The sequence below is a fragment of the Carassius gibelio genome, chromosome B1 (genome assembly GCF_023724105.1).
Source record: "Carassius gibelio isolate Cgi1373 ecotype wild population from Czech Republic chromosome B1, carGib1.2-hapl.c, whole genome shotgun sequence".
Lineage (NCBI taxonomy): Eukaryota > Metazoa > Chordata > Actinopteri > Cypriniformes > Cyprinidae > Carassius > Carassius gibelio.
Window position 1 is genome coordinate 30,945,984 of NC_068396.1, and position 22,500 is coordinate 30,968,483.

The 22,500-nt window shown below is 35.6% G+C and overlaps 1 protein-coding gene across 7 annotated transcripts in view; it reads left to right on the forward strand.

The window, feature by feature from the left end:
* Window positions 1–22,500, forward strand: part of LOC127949237 (type II inositol 3,4-bisphosphate 4-phosphatase) — a 145,197-nt gene that overhangs the window by 33,473 nt on the left and 89,224 nt on the right. For 5 of the 7 annotated variants that reach the window (XM_052546271.1, XM_052546272.1, XM_052546276.1 and 2 more), the window contains exon 3: window positions 16,957–17,036. In XM_052546271.1, coding sequence (XP_052402231.1) covers window positions 16,957–17,036 — 80 coding nt within the window. Of the gene's footprint in view, window positions 1–72; window positions 224–8,832; window positions 9,062–16,956; window positions 17,037–22,500 lie in introns of those variants that run through there. The other 2 variants (XM_052546275.1, XM_052546274.1) reach the window with 2 other exon arrangements.

Sequence of the window (22,500 nt, forward strand, 5' to 3'; positions counted from 1 at the left end):
TTCTGTTTCAGTGAAACATGTACTGTGCATGCACTAACAATAGTTTTGCCCATGTTTACTCCCCCTGTTGAATTAAAACTTGTGTTTGAGTCCCGTGGAGAGAAGCTCTTGGATTGGCCCTCCACACCTCCTGAGGCCTGAGGTGACTCAGAGTTCAATTTGATTAGCTCTCGTCCCATGAGCCGCAGTCTGGGATTAGCAGGACTTACAGCCGAGTGGTGAGGTAACATTCAGATATCGACATCTTATTACTCATTTCTCTGTGATACTCAAGTCTGAAATGTTTTTTTAAACCATGTTAAACTGCCTAACTGACAGATTTTTGACATAGAAGTGCTAGTTTCCTGTCTCTCGTATCACTTTGTGGTCTCTTTCTTCTTGCATAATGGAATAGTTTCAGTTCAAATCAATATTTCACGTCTATTTATTTATTTATTTGGTGAAGAGAAGTCTAATAAGCTGGGTAATGTACAGTCAGGTGGATATTCTGGCAAAATGAAGCCCATTAGGGTGACCTGCGATTGATCCGGATCCCCCCGTGAGAGTTTGTTTGTGATAATGACCTGCTGATTGAACATCATCTCTCACTGATCTCCTCTGGAAGGACAGTGCGCCTCGCTTTGGCCTTCTGTTTGTGCACAGTGAAAATGAATGATGAGGTACTGTAAGGAGGTTTGTGTGTGCTTCAGATTTGAATCGAAAATGCATTTTAAATTCCATCCAGGTTGATTGAAATTACAATTTCAGACATTTTACATACTTGGCTCTGATTAAATTTTCAGATCAGTATGCATTGCATTTTACTTACATTACTAAACAGGATGTGGAGTTATATTGCTGTACATTTACATTTATTCATTTAGCATTTTTTTTGCTTGAAAATTGTCATGCAAGATTCGTAATAGTGAGCGGAAGTAGACGGGTGCTGAGCTTGTGGCTGTTCTATATGCAAGCATCAATGTCTTGAACTTGATACAAATTTTGCTATAAAGTTCTTATAGTACTGTAGTTTTATAACGTATAGCACTCTTTGTTTTCAGTGTGCAATGCTTATAAACATGTTGTGATCATAATTTCAGTAGAGGATACCAAATGCAAATTATATTTGCGTTTATTTAATTAATGTTTATTATCTTAATTTGTGAACTAAATAATGTGTACATTATGTAACTTTTATGCACAATGGTGGAAATGTTAATTTTCACTGTGTATTTACAGTTAAAATATTTTTTATATTCTATTATATTATATTATAAATTATAAAGATAGAGTGAGAGAAATATTTGTCAATATTTCCTTTTATAAAGTGACAAAAATGTGTATATTGATCAGATGTGTTTTAAATTTGGACATAACTAAATTTAATTTAGTAATATGCTTAATCAGAAGTAGTTTTGAAATGTAAGTTTTTTTTTATTCAATTCAAGTTAATTTGTATAGCGCTGTTTACGATACAAATCACTGCAAAGCAGCTTTACAGAAAATTAAATTTCTACAATATTTAGTAGTAGCCTATCAGTGGTCACTGTCAGTTAATGTGCATAAGACAGAAATTTTCTGAATAATTTAAACAAGATAATTGTCAACCAGATGATGAACATTATTAACAGCAATTATTATAAGATGCAGTCACACTTGTAGCAATATTTGTTAGTTCTGTTTGTTGATTCAGGGTTAGCATCATCTGAGGTCCTCTGAGGGTCAGCATCATCTCTTCTCATGTGTTCTTTATCCAGACCAGAGCTTGTGTAAATCCTATTTATATCCCGTGGAAAAACAGAGAAATAAATAGACATAATTAGCGTTGCTGGTGTTCCAACCCAGTAAAATGAATTAGTTTAACCTAAGCTAAAGAATAATAATGTGCATTTGATCAGATACAACTGCAGTCACAAATTATGAGATGCATTATTCGAATGCTTGGCGAAAGAGTTGTTTTTAATCTAGATTTAAACAAAGAGAGTGTGTCTGAACCCCGAACATTATCAGGAAGGCTACTCCAGAGTTTGGGAGCCAAATGTGAAAAAGCTCTACCTCCTTTAGTGGACTTTGCTATCCTAGGAACTACCAAAAGTCCAGCGTTTTGTGACCTTAGGGAGCGAGAGATGGATTGTAGCGTGGTATAAGGCTAGTTAGGTAGGCAGGAGCTAAACCATTTAGGGCATTAAGTAATAATATTTTGTAACTGATACGGAACTTAATAGGTAGCCAGTGCAGAGACTGTAAAATTGGGGTAATATGATCATATTTTCTTGACCTGGTAAGGACTCTAGCTGCTGCATTTTGGACTACCTGTAGCTTGTTTATTGACGAAGCAGGACAACCACCTAGAAGTGCATTACAATAGTCCAGTCTAGAGGTCATGAATGCATGAACTAGCTTTTCTGCGTCAGAAACAGATAACATGTTTCGTAGCTTGGCAATGTTTCAAAGGTAGAAGAATGCTGTTTTTGTAACATGGGAAATATTTCAAAAGACAAGTTGCTGTCTAATATAACACCCAGATTTCTGGCTGTAGAGGAAGTAGCAGTATATCCGTCTAGTTGCAAATTGTAATCTGCAAGATTCTGTGTACTGTTTTTTGGTCCAATAAGTAATATCTCTGTCTTATTAAAAAATTATTGGTCATCAAATCTTTGGATCATTTTTAACACACTCTGTTAGCTTAGATAATTTAGAAGTTTCATCTGATCTCGTTGAGATATATAGTTGAGTATCATCAGCATAATAGTGGAAACTAATCCCGTATTTTCTAATAATATTACCAAGGGGCAACATGTATGTATATTGAAAATAGCAGAGGACCTAGGACAGATACTTGTGGCACTCCATATTTTACTGATGATTAATGAGATGACTCCCCATTTAAATAAACTAAATGGTAGTGATCGGAGCGGTAGAATCTAAACCATCTTAGAGTCTGACCTTGAATACCTGTATAGTTTTTTTTAATCGATCTATGAGTATGTCACAATCAATGAGATGCAGCCTTGATCTGATGCAAGAAGCAAGTCATTTGTAATTTTAACAAGTGCAGTTTCTGTGCTTCTTCATACAGATAATATAATAATATTTTACAGATAATATTTTGCAGGAAGGTGCTCAATTGAGCAGACACAACCTTTTCTAAAATTTTAGACATAAATGGAAGATATGAAATAGACCTAAAATTTGCCAGTACACTAGGATCTAGTTGTGCTTTCTTAATAAGAGGCTTAATAACTGCCGGCTTAAATGGTTTTGGGACGTGACCTAAAGATAACGACGAGTTAATGATATTAAGAAGCAGCTCTTCGGCTACAGATAACAACTCTTTCAGTATTTTAGTGGGTACAGGATCTAATAAACATGGTGTTGGTTTAGATGCAGTGATAAGTTTTTTTTTTATCTCTTCCTGTCCTATATTTGTAAAGCACTGCAGTTTATCTTTGAGTGCGATGGATGAAACTGAAGTGTTAGATGCTGTAGAATCTACATTTGTTATTATATTTCTGATGTTATCTATTTTATCAGAGAAGAAATTCATAAAGTCATAACTATTAAACGTTGCTGGAATATTTGAATCAGGTGGCGTCTGGTTATTTGTTAATTTAGCCACTGTGCTAAATAAAAACCTTGGATTGTTTTGGTTATTTTCAATACATTTGTGGATATGCTCGGCCCTTGCAGTTTTTAGCTGGACATACTGTTTTCTCCATTTGTGCTCAAGACTATGAGTTTCTTTCTTGAGAGAGTGGGTATTACTGTTCAGTGTTGTGCTAGTTACTAAGAAATAGTAACTAGTTACAGTTACTAGTTACTTCATTCAAAAAGTAACTTAATTACTACTTTGTTGATTACTTACACCAAAAGTAATGCATTACTGTTAAAAGTAACTTTTTAGTTACTTTTAAAAAAACGTTCTTTAATGTTCCCATTAATGCCCTTTTATGCGTTATGGCCTAAACAAACACAAAACTGACTTAAACAGAAAGTAATTTTTAAACACTATTTTGATTAAGTCAGGCCAGCACAAACTGAATATTGTATATCACAAGGATTTCTGAAATAAATAACAAAACACCTGAATAATATATTCAGAATCAAAAACTAAAGTGGCTTCTGCATCATAAAAGCTGTTGTGTTGATCCCTTAAAAATGTTATTTTCACAGCTTAAGTATGAAAACTATCATCAATAGAAACAGCTCACATTTGACTTAAATGTTTTTGTCTTTATTCTCAACTAAAGTAAAATAATGAGCACTTTGAGAAACTCATGTTGCTCTCTCCTTGACTCGCAAAGACTGCCGCATATACTTGAATAAAATCTAGGGTGTAGGCTACACTTCAGCCAAAATTAATTAATTTAAAAAAGTAACGGACAATGCACCATGTGGTAACGGTAACGGAGTTAATTTATTTAAAAAGTAATGCATTACAGTATTAGTTACTGTCAAAAGTAACTGCGTTACAACACTGTTGTACCATGGCACAGTAAGTTTTTCTCTAACCTTTTTTCAATTTGATGGGCGCAAAAGCTTATAATGTATTAGAAAAAAATAGTGCACATGTTGCAAGTCATTTCGTCTTGTTAATGTGTTCAGCATTTGTGGGTTGTTTGCAAATCTGTCTTTGGTGGCTGGAACAATATTTTGTATTGTGTATGACTAATAAGATTCCACTGAATTGCAATTCTGTAATTTCCAAATCTAAGTGGGTGGGTCTTAATGAGTATAAGCTACTGATTCAGTTTGATGAAAAGTCTGCAGATTGGCCTGTACTGTTCATGTGAAGGTTTGGGGCAAGCATGGGCCTGTTGTGGAATGACTCTACACTGCTGGTTTGTCCTGTCTGTTACGAGTTGCTAACCATAGTAAGTTCAGTTGTGGATTGATCTGCTGTGTGATGATTTGATTCAAAGGCCTGCCGCTGTTCATGCAAGTGAAGAAGCATTCTAGTGTTTGTCGTTCAAGCTGGTAGGTCACTCTTCCATATGTTTGTGCTTTAGTACTTCTGATGAATCACACATATTGCTCAGTAGAAAGTGTGTTCAAGCTGTGCTTCTCTGTTGAGATTTTATTAAGCTGTAGATTTACATATAATCTTCTGTTAAGTAAATGCATGTATATATTCAATAGAAAGTGTGTATCCTCACATGATCCCGTAGAAAAAAAACAAATGTCATGATGCAAAAGAAGAATTCTTGTTTTCGTCATGCAAAATATGCATTATTCTTTTTTTCAAAGCACTGTGGATGTAAGTAAACATTAGTCTAGACAGCCCTGGCCTTCGTTAGACCGAGTTTGAAATCTCATGACTGCTTCTGTCCATGTGTCATGTTCAGCAGGGAATTACATCAGGTTGTTAGAGGAAGTTCAGTCTCAGTCGCTCATATTCACCTCAGGATGTTTTGCTCGTAAACAGATGTTCATGTGCTTACAGCGTCTTAACAGATATGAGTGTAGTATGACCTGTGTTTTGCCCTCATGACTTTGTGTGTGTTTTAGAAGTTGCTTTGGGTTTGAAGGTTGTTTACGGTAAAGGAAAAGCACTTAGGCAGGTCTGAAACTGACCAGATGAACCAGATGAAACAAGCATGCCTGACATATTGAAATTCCAGCCTAGCGATGTATGAACTGTAGCTCTCAGATATCTGGATCTGTAGTCTCAGAGGTTTGCGCTGTTGAAGCAACTGTCAATAGCAAGAAACTTAAATGATAGAGAGAAGCTATTATTTAATCATGTGTTCATCCCTGTGACCATTTGTCACCATTCAGTTCCAGTGGTGTTAGAGGTTATGTAACAATGTTATGCAGCCAGACCTTTGATCATCAGACTGAATAAGCAGCTTATTCTGGTAAAGTCCCGCCCACTTAGAATGGAAGACACAATTTGATTGACATATGAATCGGCCAGTCACCATTTGGATTGCTTTAACATAGTTTTGTCTTTTTGGTCTTACAATTCAGTTGACATTCATTGGCTTCTTATTTGTCCAGTGGAATTCATCAATACATTTCTATTTTTTAATGAAGTTGATTAGTGTTTGGTTTGTAATTGTATGTTTGCTGCTTGTGCATCATTGCAACAGGTTTATGTATAGGCCGAGCGAATTGAGTTGGCGTGAAACCTCAGTGTGAAGAAACAGGCTAAAACGAAATGCCTGTGCATGTGGTATTTTTGTGACTGATGACATCAGAAGATGTGATCAGTCTGTTAAGTATGGTCTGTTTTGTGTTTTAAACTGTTTTTGCATCAAATATAACTATAGTAATGCAGTTTTGTGTAGCTTTTATCCGTTACTGCAAACTGTTGTTCAATTATGGTTAATATCCACCTTTTTTTCAGACCATTAGTCATCAAATTATCTGTAAGCACTGCAGCTGTCATAAAAAGGAAGTGCAACTTTAATTTAACACAGCTGAAAAACCAGCTCACATCGACATTGTCATCTCAAGGTCATCATGATTCAACCAAAAACTGGTGATGTCTGGGTGGTTAAGCTGTTTACTCTGTAATTAGTCCATCCATTCCCATTACTCTGACACATAGACGATTCACTGGCCATAGTATTTTTCCACTACTTTCACCCCAGTAGCATTAATAATCATTTATTAGTTTCAATTCAGGCGTATTTTAAATAAAATGTGCAATGTAGAAAACACATAAATCACTTTTTTAAAGACTGTGATGATGCGTTTCCACAGTTATTAACATTAGCTGCATCCCAAATGATGCACTATGCACTTGCACTGTATGTACTTATGCACTATGTATGCAACCATGTAGTGTATGAATTAAATATGGTTATTTTGTCATACATAGTCTGATAGCCCCTCCCCCTCAACATTCCACACTTAATTTTTTCGGTTACTTAAATGCATTTTAAATGCACCGAGCGGCAACCTGGCGCTCTCTCTCGTGAAGCCAATAAGGAAGTTACTAAAACTGCAATTCATCGACTGGCTGCTTGAGGCTGGCTGCAAAAGGGAGTCAGTCCCATAGACTCCCCATGTTAAAATGCCCAACTTTACAGCAGAAAAAAAACATGTTTACAGCCTGGTTCAAAAAATGATTTTGGTCTATATTGCTAATTTTGCCCTTCAAGACAACTGTGAGGGGGGGAAATTTTTTTAAAACTCATCCGTTTCAATTATATTAAGACTTAAAGTTCTGCATAATTAAGGGCGTGGCCACTTGAGTGACAGGTGCTGACAATGCCGTCGCGCTAGGTGGGCGTGGCTTCAGTAATCAGCTCCCGCCTTTTGGCCCATTTTCGATTATCTGGGAGAGTCGCGCGGTGATGCGCTGCCAAGATGGCGACGGCTCGCTCTGCACACTTTGCGCTTCAAAACTACTATTGAGGAGTCTATGGGTGCCGTCACGGACACTACGTCCCTGTTTTTTTACAGTCTATGAAATGCACCTATAGTAAATATATCAATTAAAAAATTTAATATAAATTTATAACAATATACTTTAAATACGTTTTGTGTTATACTGTAATACATATAAGTATTACACTTTGTGTTATATTACCTTTTATTAAATTACAGAAAATGGTTAATGCTGTTGTGTGGGGATGGGTGATATGATCAAAATCTTATATCACAATATTTTTATTTCACGGTAACAATATGAATCACGATATAGTTGTTTTTGCTTTAAATACTGTATTTAGCATATATAGTTAATATAATATATATAATATATTAATATAGATTTGTATTTATATTAGCCAAAAAAACAAAAACTTGAGCTCATTAGAGACAACTAGACAGTCGGCCTTTAAATAAGAATAAAAACCTAATTACAAGGACAAAAAAATACAGTAGAACAAATAAATAATAAATGCTACATTTGTATAATAAATCAAATGTACAAAAACATTTATAGACTGCTGTCACTTTAAGAGCTGCTCAGATCTAATTACTGTTACACATGTGTTTTCTTTTCCAGCTGTTTGCTTTTCACATAAGACCTAAATAGCTGTGTTTATGAAGATACTCGGAAATATGGGCATTATGTGTGTATTTTGTGTGCTTAAAAAGTTGGAAAGCGATATGTTTTGTGACTACATAGCACAGCAATATCACACGAGCATGAAACATTGATATACAGTAGTCCACAATCTCTTCCAGTTGACAAGTTTATACTAGTTAATTATGTATATCGCCCAGCCCTAGTGCTGTGTGCTGTTTCTACTAACACAGCAAATATGACATCTTTTTCTCTTCAGAGATATTTACTTTTGAAGCAAATGGGAAAATGAGTTTCCATTCATGAGGTATAAGTTTACCAAAGTATGACGACTTCTGGATCTGTGAACACTGAACATTTTGGCCCAGCTCTGCAGAAACTGTTGCCATAGACATGCTTACTAGATAAAATAAGCCTTATATGGCATCTAACCTAATGTTTCATAATGTTTCTTTAATTCAAATGTCAATTATTTTATTATTCTGTATACATTTTTGAAGAGCCGTGGCCTCCTTTTTCTCAGAAAACGTGGCTCTGATGCATGTTTAGGATTAGCTGTAAGCCAGTATAACTGTAATTCCTCCAGCTGCAGAGCAAGCACACGCAAATATCAGACTATATGTAAACACACACACACAATCAGCGTCTATCTCTGTGTGTTAATTCAATAGCTGTTGAGTCACTGACCCCGTCACTGTTTAACCCGTGTGAGGTGTGTCTGTTTCTCTTTTCCGTCTCACCTACTTTTGCAGTCTCTCTCTCTCTCTCTCTCTCTCTCTCTCTCTCTCTGGTCCTTCCTTAATCTCTGAGTATTACACGCCTCCCCAGCCTTGCTCCCTCCCCCTTTCTCTCTCTCTCTCTCTCTCTCTCTCGGTGTCTCAGATCTGCAGTGGTTTATTCAGTCGTTCAGTCGGGTCGTGTCACCACTCTGTGTGCTCGCTGCATGCGCGTGTGTTTGCTCACCCGGCTGGTATGTGCAGATGGGAAGGAGGATGCTAATGTATCCTTTGGAGGAGATGCGGTCTCGTGCGGCAGCCCTGTGACAGCTCTGCTTGGACACTTCCTCTGTGGACCTCCGAGAGCGAGCGCTACTCTTAACAAGTGAGTCTGCTTTCAGGATGGCAACATGCAGCATTTGAGTGTGTTTATGCAGATGGGGATCGTCTTAATGGTTCTTGTTTGTCAGAGAAGTCAAATGACCTGAAAGCATAGGTGGGATGGACTGGTTGTTGCTGGACTGACATTGGTGTGATCCGTGTGGGAATCGTGTGGGAACTAAGTGCGTTTGGGGATTTGGAGTTTGAGACATGTCGTCTTTGAAGAGCTACATTTGTGTTTGTTGTAGTTTGGGGACAAAATGGTCCCCAGAGGTGAGCTAAATGTGGCGAAATCTACCTTTGGGCAGGTTATCTAATTATTTATGAATAAATTGCATGATCATTTTTTAGTCCTAGCATGCAGAAAGTTTCTTTGAGGAAGTCTGGAGTGAGAATTAGGTTTATATGAACAGCTGAAGTGTGGTGATATGTCTTCATTTAGAGAGTAAGGTAAGCATGCGTCTGTGTTTGTGTCGGTGTCATGTTTTGAGCATGCACACTTCCTCCAGTGACGAGGGGAGGGTATGATCAGAAGTTTGCATTCAGTCTTCGACACACAGAGAGAGAGAGAGAGAGAGAGAGAGAGAGAGAGAGAGAGAGAGAGAGAGAGAGAGAGAGTAAGAATGACAGCGGCAGCTCATTATGAACATCAGGAAACTTCACTTTTATCTTTCCTCTTTCTCTCATTTCACTTGCAAAGCAGAACAATGTTGATATTCCTCAGACATTCTGGCAAGGGTTTGTTCAACACTCAGTATTAAACTACTGGATTTGATTCTGTTTGAACTATTTAATGGTGTCTATTTAAAGCTTTTCTTTTGGCTGTAATTTCAGTGTTGGTTGTGCAAGTATGAGTGGTGAACTGGATTTACATCAGACTGATATAGATTAGTTTTTGTAGCGGAAATATTACAAATAATTATCACGCTATAGTGGCATTATAACCTAAATATTAACTTTATTACACAATATTAAAAATATTAATGCTTATATTTATTAAACATATTTAATACATATTAAAAACATAGATTATTCAAAAAATGCAATATAAAATAAAAATAAATTAAAATAGTACAGTAATTTTTTTACTTGTTTTACTAGACCAATGTATTAATAAAAAAAAAGTGAATTAAGTATTGACAAGATACATAATGTTAATTTGATTTCTGTAATATATATATATATTATATATTATATATATATATATTATATATATAAATAAATAACAAATTGGCTGAACGTCGGCTGATTAAGGTCACTTTTATTAAGGCCATTGTATACACTGGTCTTATTTCGCTGGGGTATATTTTTAGCAATAGCCAAAAAAAAAAAAAAAAACATTATGTACATGTATATCAAATTTATACAAATTTTATGCCAACAATCATCAGCATATTCATAAAATATCATGTTCAATGAAGATATTTTGTAAATTTACTGCTGTAAATATATCAAAACTTTTTAATATGCATTGCTTAGAATTCATTTGGACAACTTCAAATGCGATTTTCTCAGTAATTTTTTTTTTTTGCTCGCTCAGATTCCAGATTTTCCAAAAGTTATATCTCGGCCAAATATTGTCTGATCCTAACAAACCATACATATATGTGTGTGCATGTGTGTGTGTATGTGTGTGTTAGTGTGTATATATATGTGTGTGTGTGTGTGTTTGTGTGTGTGTAGATATTTTTTGCAAGATTTATGCTTTTTTGGGGGGGGGGGGGGGTATACTTTGGAAATTTCCCATTGACTTGCATTCATAGAATCTTCAGTATTTCAAATGTATCCAACTGTGATGATGTCATTGCTATAGAATCAGAAAGAGCTTTAATGCCAAGCATGCTTGCGCATACAAGGAATTTGTTTTAGTGACATAGGCTTCCAGTACACAGAGACAACAACACACAGACAAAAAAACAATTAGGCAAATAATTAAGTGTATAAAGAATTGTGCTATAAATGATAATGGAATAGGATTGAATAAGATAAGATGCAGGGATGTACTAGGATGGAGGGGAAACAAATAAATATAAGGATATTGCACTATATCCATATGCACACTGACTGTTGTTTGTTGCATGTATGTAACTCTTTATTGTTGCATGTGTTGTTTTTCGTGTGCTGTTGGTCAGATCCTGGATGTGTCTGTGCTGCGTGACATGACAGCAATAAAGAGTCTCTGATGCGGCATTTCATTCACTCTGAATCAAAGACTAACACATACACTCACCTTAAACCAGAACACGTTTGCTGCCTTCCAAATACTGCTGTTTCCTTCAGGAAATGCTTATCAAGTTTCATTATGTTCGTCTGCTTGAATCACGAGCAGATTGTCCTGCTCCTTCTGGCTATGAGCTATGAAGCTGTTGCTGAAAATGAGGGGCTGCGTGTTTGTTTGTGTCTAGCACATTTATTGCTTACGTTTATGTGTGTCTGTAACAGGTTTTTAGATGCTCTGTTTTGTCTGTAGTATAAATTGCTTCAGTAGTTTTTTGTTGTTGTTGTTGTTGTTTTTTAGCTGGTGTTGTTTTTTTGTTTTCTTGGGTATCCACAAGTGTGTGTGTGTGTGTGTGTGCTTTTGCTATGTTGCAATGCACCTGAGAAGCCGCTCTATTAGCGTGAAGCACAGAGGAAGGAAGTGTTTGTGCAGAAGAGGTCAGTGTAAAGGATGCCCTTTAAAAGCAGAAAAATTCCTCCACCAGCAGTTGGAAATGAACACGACGAAAACGCTCTCGCATGTGACTCATCTTGAGACTGAGACTATTTCTGTGGTGTTGACTGGTCCTTCATGAGTCGCCTAAAAGCACAGAAAGAAAGAAAGAAAGAAAGAAAGAAAGAAAGAAAGAAAGAAAGAAAGAAAGAAAGAAAGAAAGAAAGAAAGAAAGAAAGAAAGAAAGAAAGACAATACAGCAAAACAAAAGGCCTTACGCTGCAGGTGGTTTGTTATCAAGATTTCACACTGTTGTGACTGTGGTTGTTTAAAATTGCTCTAGGTACAAGAGAAAAGCAAGAGAAATATGCTTCTAGAGTAAAGAACAACAGGACTAAAAGCCTTCTGGTATAAAAGGTCTTTTTGAGGTTTGCTGTTTGCTTCAAAACAGTAAACAGAAACTAAAACCACTTTTCTAAACAGCTACCTGTCTAATTATATAAGATATGGTCATATGGGTAAACCAAGCGATTGCTAAAGGTCTAAAGTTTGATTTTGAGGTTTGATTCATGCTGCTATTATATATTTCATGATTTTCCGTTTTGTTCAAGGTGATCAAATCAATAGTTTTTCAGGAACTGTTGAGCAATCCAAGTATAGCGGGTAGAAAGGCATGAAAAACACACTCTGGACAAAACAAATACAGCTAAATAATACAGAAGACCTCATAAAATGAGAAGTTACTGTATAAAATGACAGAATAAATTAAAAAAAAGCCAAACTTATTTTATTTTTACTGTGTTGCTCCTTCAGTATTCAATGTACATTTGGTATTTTTTATTTTAAAATGATCCAATTGACTTACATTAGTCTGGGGATCTAAATGGGTCTGTTTGAACAGTTGCAACTATTGTGTTCCTCGAGCACTGCAAACGTTACAAAAGAGACAGACCAAGACAAGCTAGAACAGTATTTGTGTGTTTATAATGCTGATACTTCTGAAGTGTATGTAGAGGATTTAGCTGTTAACTCGACACACATCTGGCTCTTCCACTAAAGTCTTTGTCAATACTGGGAATTGGTCTGTAACCTTTTCAGCACATGTAAAACATCAATAAATCACTACTCGCTCTGTTTTAACCTCCTGTGTAGTGGCTGATGACCTTCTTATTTAACTGAATTGAAATGGTGATGATGCTAAACCATTGCCTGCTTGGGAAAAAGCACTGTTGTTCCTAATTACCCCACATCGCTGTCAGAGCCAGACCGTATACACCGTATTCCCCCGTATTTCATCATGTCAAGCACAAGATCCCTTCTTGATCTCTGACAACACTTTGTCTCTGTAAACACCATCCGCACACCTTCATGAGGAAATCATTATTTAAAAAAGATAAACAAGCAAATGACAGGAAGAGTTGGCGACATTACATGCCACTTATGTTTGGGTTGAGATGTGATTTGTGGAGTGGAAGAGTTGATGTTCAATAACATATCTCAGTTGTATTCTGGCTACTGTTTAGATTACCTTTAGATTGCTTTTATATATATAACTTGCAATTAAATGCAATAAATCAAAAAAAAAAAAAAAAAAAGAGGAGGAAGAAAATATATTCCTTTTTTTATACATCAACATCATGAAATACATTAAACATTACATGACACCATGGTTTCCCTGAGTGTGATTAATAGTTGATAAAAAAAGCTAATAATTAATTCAGTCATAAAAGTGTAAGATAAAAATAAACTATTTCAAAAATAAAAAACTACATATGGAGCTGTTTGTTTACCTGCATGTCAGTGTGACCATTAACTATCATCTGAGAACTTGTCTGTTTAAATTAGTGAACTATATTAACTTATTATTAATTAATAACTTATTATTATTATTATTATTATTTATTATTTTTTTGTCAAAGGGTTTGGCTGACAAAAATGTTTGGGAATCCCTGCATTACTTGAACACACATTAATAAACATGAAAGGAAACTTTAAAAGAGAAAATATGAATAATTTATTGCCGTTGTGTGAATAACTTGTAATCATGTAATCCAGAAAAAAACTGTAATCTAATTAGAAGCATTTTAAAATGTGATATACTCTATTTACAAGATTTTTAATTTTTGTATTACTACCCATCTTTGTATATGTTTATTTATATGTCCGAACCAAGGGAGAAATATACACTCCAAACCAGCCAGGTGTGAAAACGGCAGAAAAACTCTCAGCTCTATTTAACTCATGCATAAATCAGTTCCACAGCATTTTCAAATCAGAGTGTGTTTTGGCTTCCACAGGGTCTTTACAGTGAAGAATACGGCACAGTGATTAATTTTTGAGAAATGTCTAGGGATTCCTGTCTCTCTGTGTGTGTGTGTGTGTGTGTGTGCGTTGTAATTACTAATTAAGGCAGCGTAGAGGGCTGTGTGTCCTTGCTATGACCGGTTCTCTCTCGGTGCAACAAAACCAGAATGATGAACACATCCAGTCCATATTTATGTCTGTGTTTTCTTATTATGTTGCTTGAAAAAGCAATTGTGTTTAAGCTTCTCCATCCTTCTGAGACCAGACATTTCTGAACTGTCTCTCCTCCTAGAGCTCTCAATGTAGTCTGTCGGCCTCCGTCAGTGTCTGTCTGTCTGTGGAGCGACTGCTAAAATTCAAGCTCTTAATACAAAACTTAGCTTCTTCTAGTTCCGTTACATTATTTTCCTTTTCTATTACACTTCAACTCCATTCCTGTTCCTCTAGCAAGCTGTCTCTTGTCCACTTTGTGTGTTTGTGTATGTTTATTGATGGCTTCTTTCCTGCACTGTGTGTTTATTCATGCTCATTGCCACTGCTGGATTCATGCAGAAACACACAAACATGTTTCCAGGCCAGGAGCAGATGATTACTGTGTGACAGGAATGAAAATCTTCCCTGCAAACCATCATATCTGTCCGTCCATCCATCTGTCTGTCTGCCTCTGTTGTTTTTCTGTCACCGTCTCTCTGTCTGTTCTGTCTCTCTCTGTCTGTCTGTCTGTCTGTCTCTGTCTCTCTGTCTGTCTGTTCTGTCTGTTCTGTCTGTCTGTCTGTCTGTTCTGTCTGTCTGTCTGTCTGTTCTGTCTGTCTGTCTGTCTGTTCTGTCTGTCTGTCTGTCTGTTCTGTCTGTTCTGTCTGTCTGTCTGTCTCTCTCTGTCTGTCTGTCTGTCTGTCTGTCTGTCTCTCTCTGTCTGTCTGTCTGTCTGTCTGTCTCTGTCTCTCTGTCTGTCTGTTCTGTCTGTTCTGTCTGTCTGTCTGTCTGTTCTGTCTGTCTGTTCTGTCTGTGTCTCTGTCTGTGTCTGTCTCTGTCTCTGTCACTGTCACTGTCTCTGTCTCTCTGTCTGTCTGTCTCTCAAATTCAAATTAAAATTCAAATGAGCTTTATTGGCATGACTTGCACAGTATTGCCAAAGCATTGTACATTACATGAATAAGGAATAAACAATTAAATAATACATAAAACAAAAACATATTCGTAAAATAATTAAGTATATGTATACTTTCTCCTTTTTTTCTTCAAACGAGAAACAAGTAAAAGACAACAACAAATAACAAAAAAAAAAAAAAATAATAATAATAATAACTTTGCACAACAGTACATGTAAGAAATGCTCTTGCTTCAGTTTTGTCCACTGGCTGACAGTCTTAGTTTGTGACAGGCTGATACATATCTTGCTGCTGTTGTGATCATTTTGGAATTTTCCCCTAAAATGTGATTTAATTTTTCTGTATTTGGTAATGCCATAAAATTTGGTTTAATTGGTATGTCTCTCTCTGTCTGTGTCTGTCTGTCTGTTCTCTCTGTCCGTGTATCTGTCTGTGTCTGTGTCTGTCTGTCTCTGTCTCTGTCTCTGTCTCTGTCTCTGTCTCTGTCTCTGTCTCTTTCTGTCTGTCTGCATGTCTGTCTGTCTTTCTCTGTCTGTTCTGTTCTGTCTGTTCTGTCCGTCAGTCTCCGTCTGTGTCTGTGTCTGTCTTTCTGTGTGTCTGTCTGTCTGTCTGTCTCTGTCTGTTCTGTTCTGTCTGTCTGTCTGTCTGTCTGTCTGTCTGTGTGTCTGTTCCTGTGTCTGTCTGTCTGTCTGTCTGTGTTTGTCTGTCTGTCTGTCTGTCTATCCTTCCGTCCATCCATCATCATTATATATGTCTGTATATCAACATAGTTTTCTGTTTGTAAAGCATATTCATCTTCGTATAAGTTATTAAATGCAATATGGTTAATCTACTGTAGCTGTCATAAACTGCCAAGCAATAGAATTTTTACACTTTATTATTAGACTTTTTGTAAATTTGGCATGAATTGTGCAAGTGAATCTTGACTAATGAAGATAATGTAGATCAACCAATGATAAAAATTTCTCTGAAATGGCTCAAAGGTTCATCTTTAATTGCAAAGCTTATACTGTATAGACAGAGGACAACACAAGAGTTACAAATTCTGAAAATTGACTTATTTTCATCTTTGTGCCCATATTTCTTTTTCCTTTTCTATATCACAATGACATTGTAAAGGGTTATTGTTGTTTTTTTTTCTTCGGCCAGACCACTAGTAACAGTGTAACTGGGAATTCTATCCAGGTCTCTTTCAATCAATATCCCACATACAATAATGTGTTAATATGTACTTTTGAAATGATTATATGGCATACATAAGCATATGGCATACTGTTCAATACAGTAGTTTACATCAGAACATCCCTCCAGAGTACACTGTTATATTGACACCATGCCTAAGCAATTTGACAGTTTGTGATGACACAAGGACTTGTCATTCTGATGGCACTGTCATGTTCATTGAAACAGATATTTATTTTTCAGAGATGAACTAAGGATTTTAAAGAGGCTGGCAGGTGATCCATGGTGTTTTGCTATTTGTACGAGTTTTTTTGAGAAATGCACTTACTGTTTTGCAAATGTCAAGGATGATTTGAGAAATGTACCAAAGCGATTGAATAAAACTGTAAACATTACACTTACATTATTTAGAATTGATTCTGCTACATAACATTCAATTTCACATTAAAATTATATATTTCATTTGTTACCTCGATTCAAATTCAGAAATTTATTTGGAATTTAAAAAGCAACTGTACCTGAAAGTTGCAGAACAGTTTAGATATAGAGAGGTCATTAATAAAAGTGTATGTAAGATAATCTCCCGATGCTTTTATCACATGTTCTACAGTCTGCGTTCATGTCATGACTACATTCTCCTGTGTTTCTCTTTAGAGCAACATCTTGGGAAGTAGCAGCTTCTCTGTGACCGATCTTCTCCAGTCTAAGGACCAGCAGCTTTCTCTCAGCCTGAGGTGAGTTGCATTGTGGGAGTTTTAGCATTGTCTGCAGTGCTGACTTCATTGAGGCTGCACTGTGGTTTTTAAGTGTAAACTTCATTTGCTGGGTTTCGTGCTCCTGTGATGAGCTCTCTGGAGGTGGATGATGTCAGGCACACACAGCTAATCAAACAGGACTGAGACTCCAGCAGAAAACAGGCCATCTGCTCCTATATTTGGCACACAGCTCCATCTGATTGTCCAATGAATGCACAGCTTGAGTTTGCATTGTACGGTATGGCAGAGTGGCATGACAATTTATAGCATGGTAGATTTATGTTTACACATTGAGGAATCTGGAATAAAGTGAAAATGTGGAGCAGAACGTGTCCCAAACTGTGGCTCATCCAACGAATTTAAAGAAAAAAATGATTTCTCGAAATTATTTGCTAATAAACACAATTAAGCCCACCTAACATTAAAGTTATTGAATATACTTTTATATGGCAATAATTTCATATTAAATTTTCAAATTAATGTTGAAACAACATAAATATAGTATATTTTTAATATTTGTTTACTGGCATCTTTATTTTATGACTGAAGGCCAGTATAACTGATAGCAATTTCACTGATGTCTCCAAGAAATTGTAATTTACTTCCCCTAATATTAATATAATATAACCATTGACTATATAAACATTACAGTATAATTAAGAGCTATCAATTTTAACGTTTAATAGACTTAAACAAAATAACTGCTTCTAATTTAAGTGAACCCGTCATAATAAATGTCATATTTCCCTGTGCTCTTCAGCAAGTAGGAGATATACAGAATTTTAATAAGGTTTTCAAACACTAAATTCTCAATTAAATATGAATCCTTAATGTGTTTAATATTTGTAATGCCGTTAAACTAGAAAAATTAATCGCCTGTGTTAACGCGCTAATTTTGATAGCACTCATATTAATATAATAATAAAAAATAATTAAGTAATAGCATCCATCCCTATTGTATTATTTTTAGGTTGCATTTTAGGCTTGTTTCTGTAAATGTACTGTAAATTATATTTAAGCACCTATTAAAGGACAAATTGGTATTCTCATGATTGATAGTGTCATGATGGTGAGTGACAGCTGGATGGATTCCCTGCACACTGCATCACATGACGTTTCGTTTCCATTATCAGTTCGCATCAGTTCGTTTCCATGGGCGGTTTCAGGTCTGAGATTAGCTCTGTTTTAACTGGGGTTCCTCAGGGCTCAGTCCTGGGCCCTCTTCTTTTTAATATTTATCTGGCACCACTTGGACAGTTGTTGCGATCACTTGGCCTCCATTATCACTTTTATGCTGATGATACGCAGATTTATATACACACAAAGTTTGATGAACATCTTGATGTTGATTTTCTGTCCGGCTGTGTTTCTGAGATAAAGGAATGGATGAGTACAAATTTTTTGTGTCTGAATAGTGGTAAAACTGAAGTTATGCTTATTGGTTCACGTCATCAAATTTCAAAAGCTGGTTCCTTATCTTTGACTATTGATGGCTCTGTCTTGGCTACTCAAGCTAAAGTGAGGAATCTTGGAGTTGTTTTTGATACCAGGCTTTCATTTGATTCTTTTGTTCAGAGAAGAGTTAAATCATCCTTTTTTCACCTCAGAAATATAGCTAGATTACGCCCTATGCTAAATTTCTCAGTAGCTGAAAAGCTGATGAATTTCTTTGTCATCTCTAGGATAGATTACTGTAACGCCCTTCTAGCCGGAGTCTCTAAATCCACACTTAACAAACTACAATATGTACAAAACTCGGCCGCCAGGATATTGACTGGGTCCAGGGTATGCAATCACATCACTCCAGTTTTGGATTCCTTACACTGGCTCCCAGTCCGATTCAGAGTAGGTTTTAAAATTATGATGCATTAATGAAGCATTGCATAGCTTGGCCCCTTATTATTTATCTGAGTTGTTAACTGCCTATACCCTATGCCTATACCTACACAATCCTACTTGTTGGTTGTTCCTCAAACACGCTTACGATCTATGGGTGACAGGGCCTTTTCTTCATATGCTCCTGTCCTTTGGAATTCTCTGCCTCCTGATCTTAGGGAAGCACAGGGCTACAACATTTTTAAAGGTAGACTTAAGACTTTTTTTTTTTTTTTAATTAGCATTTGATTGTTGATGTTACTTTTATTGTTTGAGCTTTGTATTGCTTGTTTGTGTACAGCGCTTTGAGAAGTTGCCTTTAAAGGCGCTTTATAAAATAAAGTTTATTATTATTATTATGACAACATTAGTATTAATATTGATGATGGTTTCTCTTTATTTGGCGTATTGCTCATGTTAGGGTGTAGACTCTGGCCCTTGCTTCGTGTTGTGTGTTCTGATGCACTGTCAGTTGCTGGTTGTTTTTCGTGTCTCTATTGAAGCTCAGAATAATAGTGTTTCTCTTTGGTGAGGAGCAGCAGAAGTACAAAAGGACTGCGCTCTTGTCTCTTGTGTAATGCAGCAAGACGTACAGTACACGGGGTGCAAAAGTCTGGGAAGCTATTTTTTTCCATATTGTAAAATGGTATAAGCTGTATTGAAAAATGAAGGTGGATGTCTTTGGTTTGTGTCTCTTCTGCTTTAATTAAAGCTGTACCTGAGCTTCAGCATGCTCTGAGATGTTTTAAAGAGCACCTTGAGCTTCGATGGAAGAATGTAGGACTATCTGTTACACTGAAAGAAGTTTCCACCCATTCCAACTCAACTTAAAAAAAAAAAAGTTTTATCAAACTTTGTCTTGTTCAGTTGCTGCTTTCTTTCTTTAAGTTGAATTAAATTGGCTGTGCAAGCTATTTCAACTTTCAAATTATATTAAACTGACTTAAAAATCGAGTCTCATATAACTCATATAAGAGCTTGAAATTGGTTAAAGTAATGGTAAAACATGTTGCCATGACTTTATTCATCAAACTTATGGATTTTTTTTACAGTGTATGTATCTCATTGACCTGAGAGTGACCTACTGTAGAAATAGTGTAGAATGTGAAATATTTGTTTTGTGCTTTTCTTTCAGAAATCAAAATCTTTATTTCTATTTAAATGCTACAGCAACCCTTACGTTATTTATGTGGACCCCATATATAGTATTTGTTTATGCATTATTTTTGGTGCTATTCAAGAGAATTAGTTGTACTTTTCTATTATGTCGTAAATATATTTGAATAATTTGTTATAAATCCCAAAACATATTGTATACTCATAGCCAATATAATTTAATATATATTTATATTCTTCTTCAATGCTTAAGTGCAAGTTACATTTATAATGGAATATTTTATATTTTATATCCTTGTTGAAGTTTTATTATACATTTAGACTTTTAGTAATATTTATGAACTACATGTACTGTATGGTTAGGGTTAAGATTAGGGTTTGGTTTAGGATTACTTGCATGCAATTATACATAATTTATTGTTATTATAATTTTAAGTACATCTAACGTATAACAAGGACACGTAATATAAAGCGGTACCTATTTTTTTGTACCATTTCGATTGCATAATTTGCGTTGTAGAAATGACTCATTTTCTGAAATGCTTTTGCAATATATTTCACGTATGGGAAAAATACTTTGAGAAAGTTTCTGTTGAAAAAGTGGTTGGCACTCTCGATCTCTCTATCTTCGATTGTTGATAATCAGCACTCTCTGTTGCAACTTTTCTCAGTTGTTTTGGGGTGTTTTTGCAACTCTATTGCTCGACCCGGCCGAGACCTTTCACACAGTTGTCAGCTCTGCTGCGCTGTGCTTCAGGAAGTGTTGTCCCCTCGCAGGTCAGCTCTTCCTCTCTCTATATCATCACACATTCAGTTATTTATAGATCCTTATCCAAGCAGTCTCAGATGCTGCAATAAAGAGCGGCCTGCACTGGAGATCTCGGAGTCTTGAATTCAATCACTTTACAGTCCCAGTATTGATTAGGAGGGAGTTTATGGGAGGAGACGTGCTGTACCCATGGCGAATGAAATCTAGCATCCTCTAAACGATAGCAGTTCGCTCTTACTCCAGATAACATTTCTTCTTCACTAAATGAAAGTTTCATCATATGTGTGATCAGGGTGTTAGATTACAAACTTTTTTCTGTACCTGGTGAATTTTTCTGACCATAATTATGTATTATTTGCATTATTTTGTAGCAGTGTTACAGCTTTGTAGTTGTCTTTCTGATGATCCAAGGCTTCCTGAGTTTATCCAGCTTCTAATTTTTATTCACCTGCAAAGAAGTTGAAAACAAATGTCACCATTCACCAATATTTATAACAGTCATATGAAATATATGGAAATATATGTGCAATTATTTAAAAACAAAAATTTGCATTATATTTTTATAGCAAAAATATTTGTTTGTAATTTGCATGATAAAATAAATGGATTGGTTTCACTTTGAAGCAGTTTTCACTCAGAAATTGCAATTACAAAGGCATGACAAGTAACACGTTAAATGAAATGTGGATTTTTAAGTAAAAAGGTGCTAAAAAAAATTGTAAAATATATTTTAATAATCTTAACCTCAAAAAACACAAAATCCTAAAGACCTGTTAAAAATGTAGTTCTTTGTATTTTTGTGTGTGTGTGTGTGTGTGTGTGTGTGTGTGTGTGTATATATATATATATATATATATATATATATATATATATATATATATATATATATATATATATATATATATATATATATATATATACATATATATATATATATATACATATATATATATATATATATATATATATATATATATATATACATATATATATATATATATATATATATATATATATATATATATATATATATATATATACATATATATTTGGATGAATTGCTAATTATTTTAGTATTTGTATGGTCAGAAGTCTTCTTTAGACCTCTTGAATATTGACACATAACACCATGAATGTAGCATCACACAGAAGAGTCATTTCGTTTCATGAGAGCATGGATGATTTTTCAAAAGTACCAGTCATTTTTATATGAATAAATCTTTTTTTAATGAAGGGAAGAGTGCAGCTTTAATTTTGGACGCTGTGTGTGGTCGATTAAAAGTACATGGAGAGCATTCAGAGGAGAAAGCCTTCTGGTGCACGAGTAATAGTTTTCAAATGCATGACCTTAGTGATTTTCTACATGGTTATAATGCTGCTATCGACAATCCCAGTGATGGACGACTAGGAAGGCAGTTTATCTGATCTTATCTCACGATGCTTTGCTCACCTCGCAAGCATAACCCCGTCCCTTTGGTTCTGAACTGTTGAGATAAATGAGTAGCGGTAACCCTCAGCATTCGCTCAGCACGGCTTTGCTCACACAGTCATCAGGAAGGAAGTGTGTGTCTTTGGAAGTTCACTCAGGTTGCCAGACAGTTTGAGGAGAATGTGTTTAGGAGCATCCGGGGGCTCATTTATAAAGCGCATGTGTGATCAGATTTGACAAGGAGCTGGAGAAGA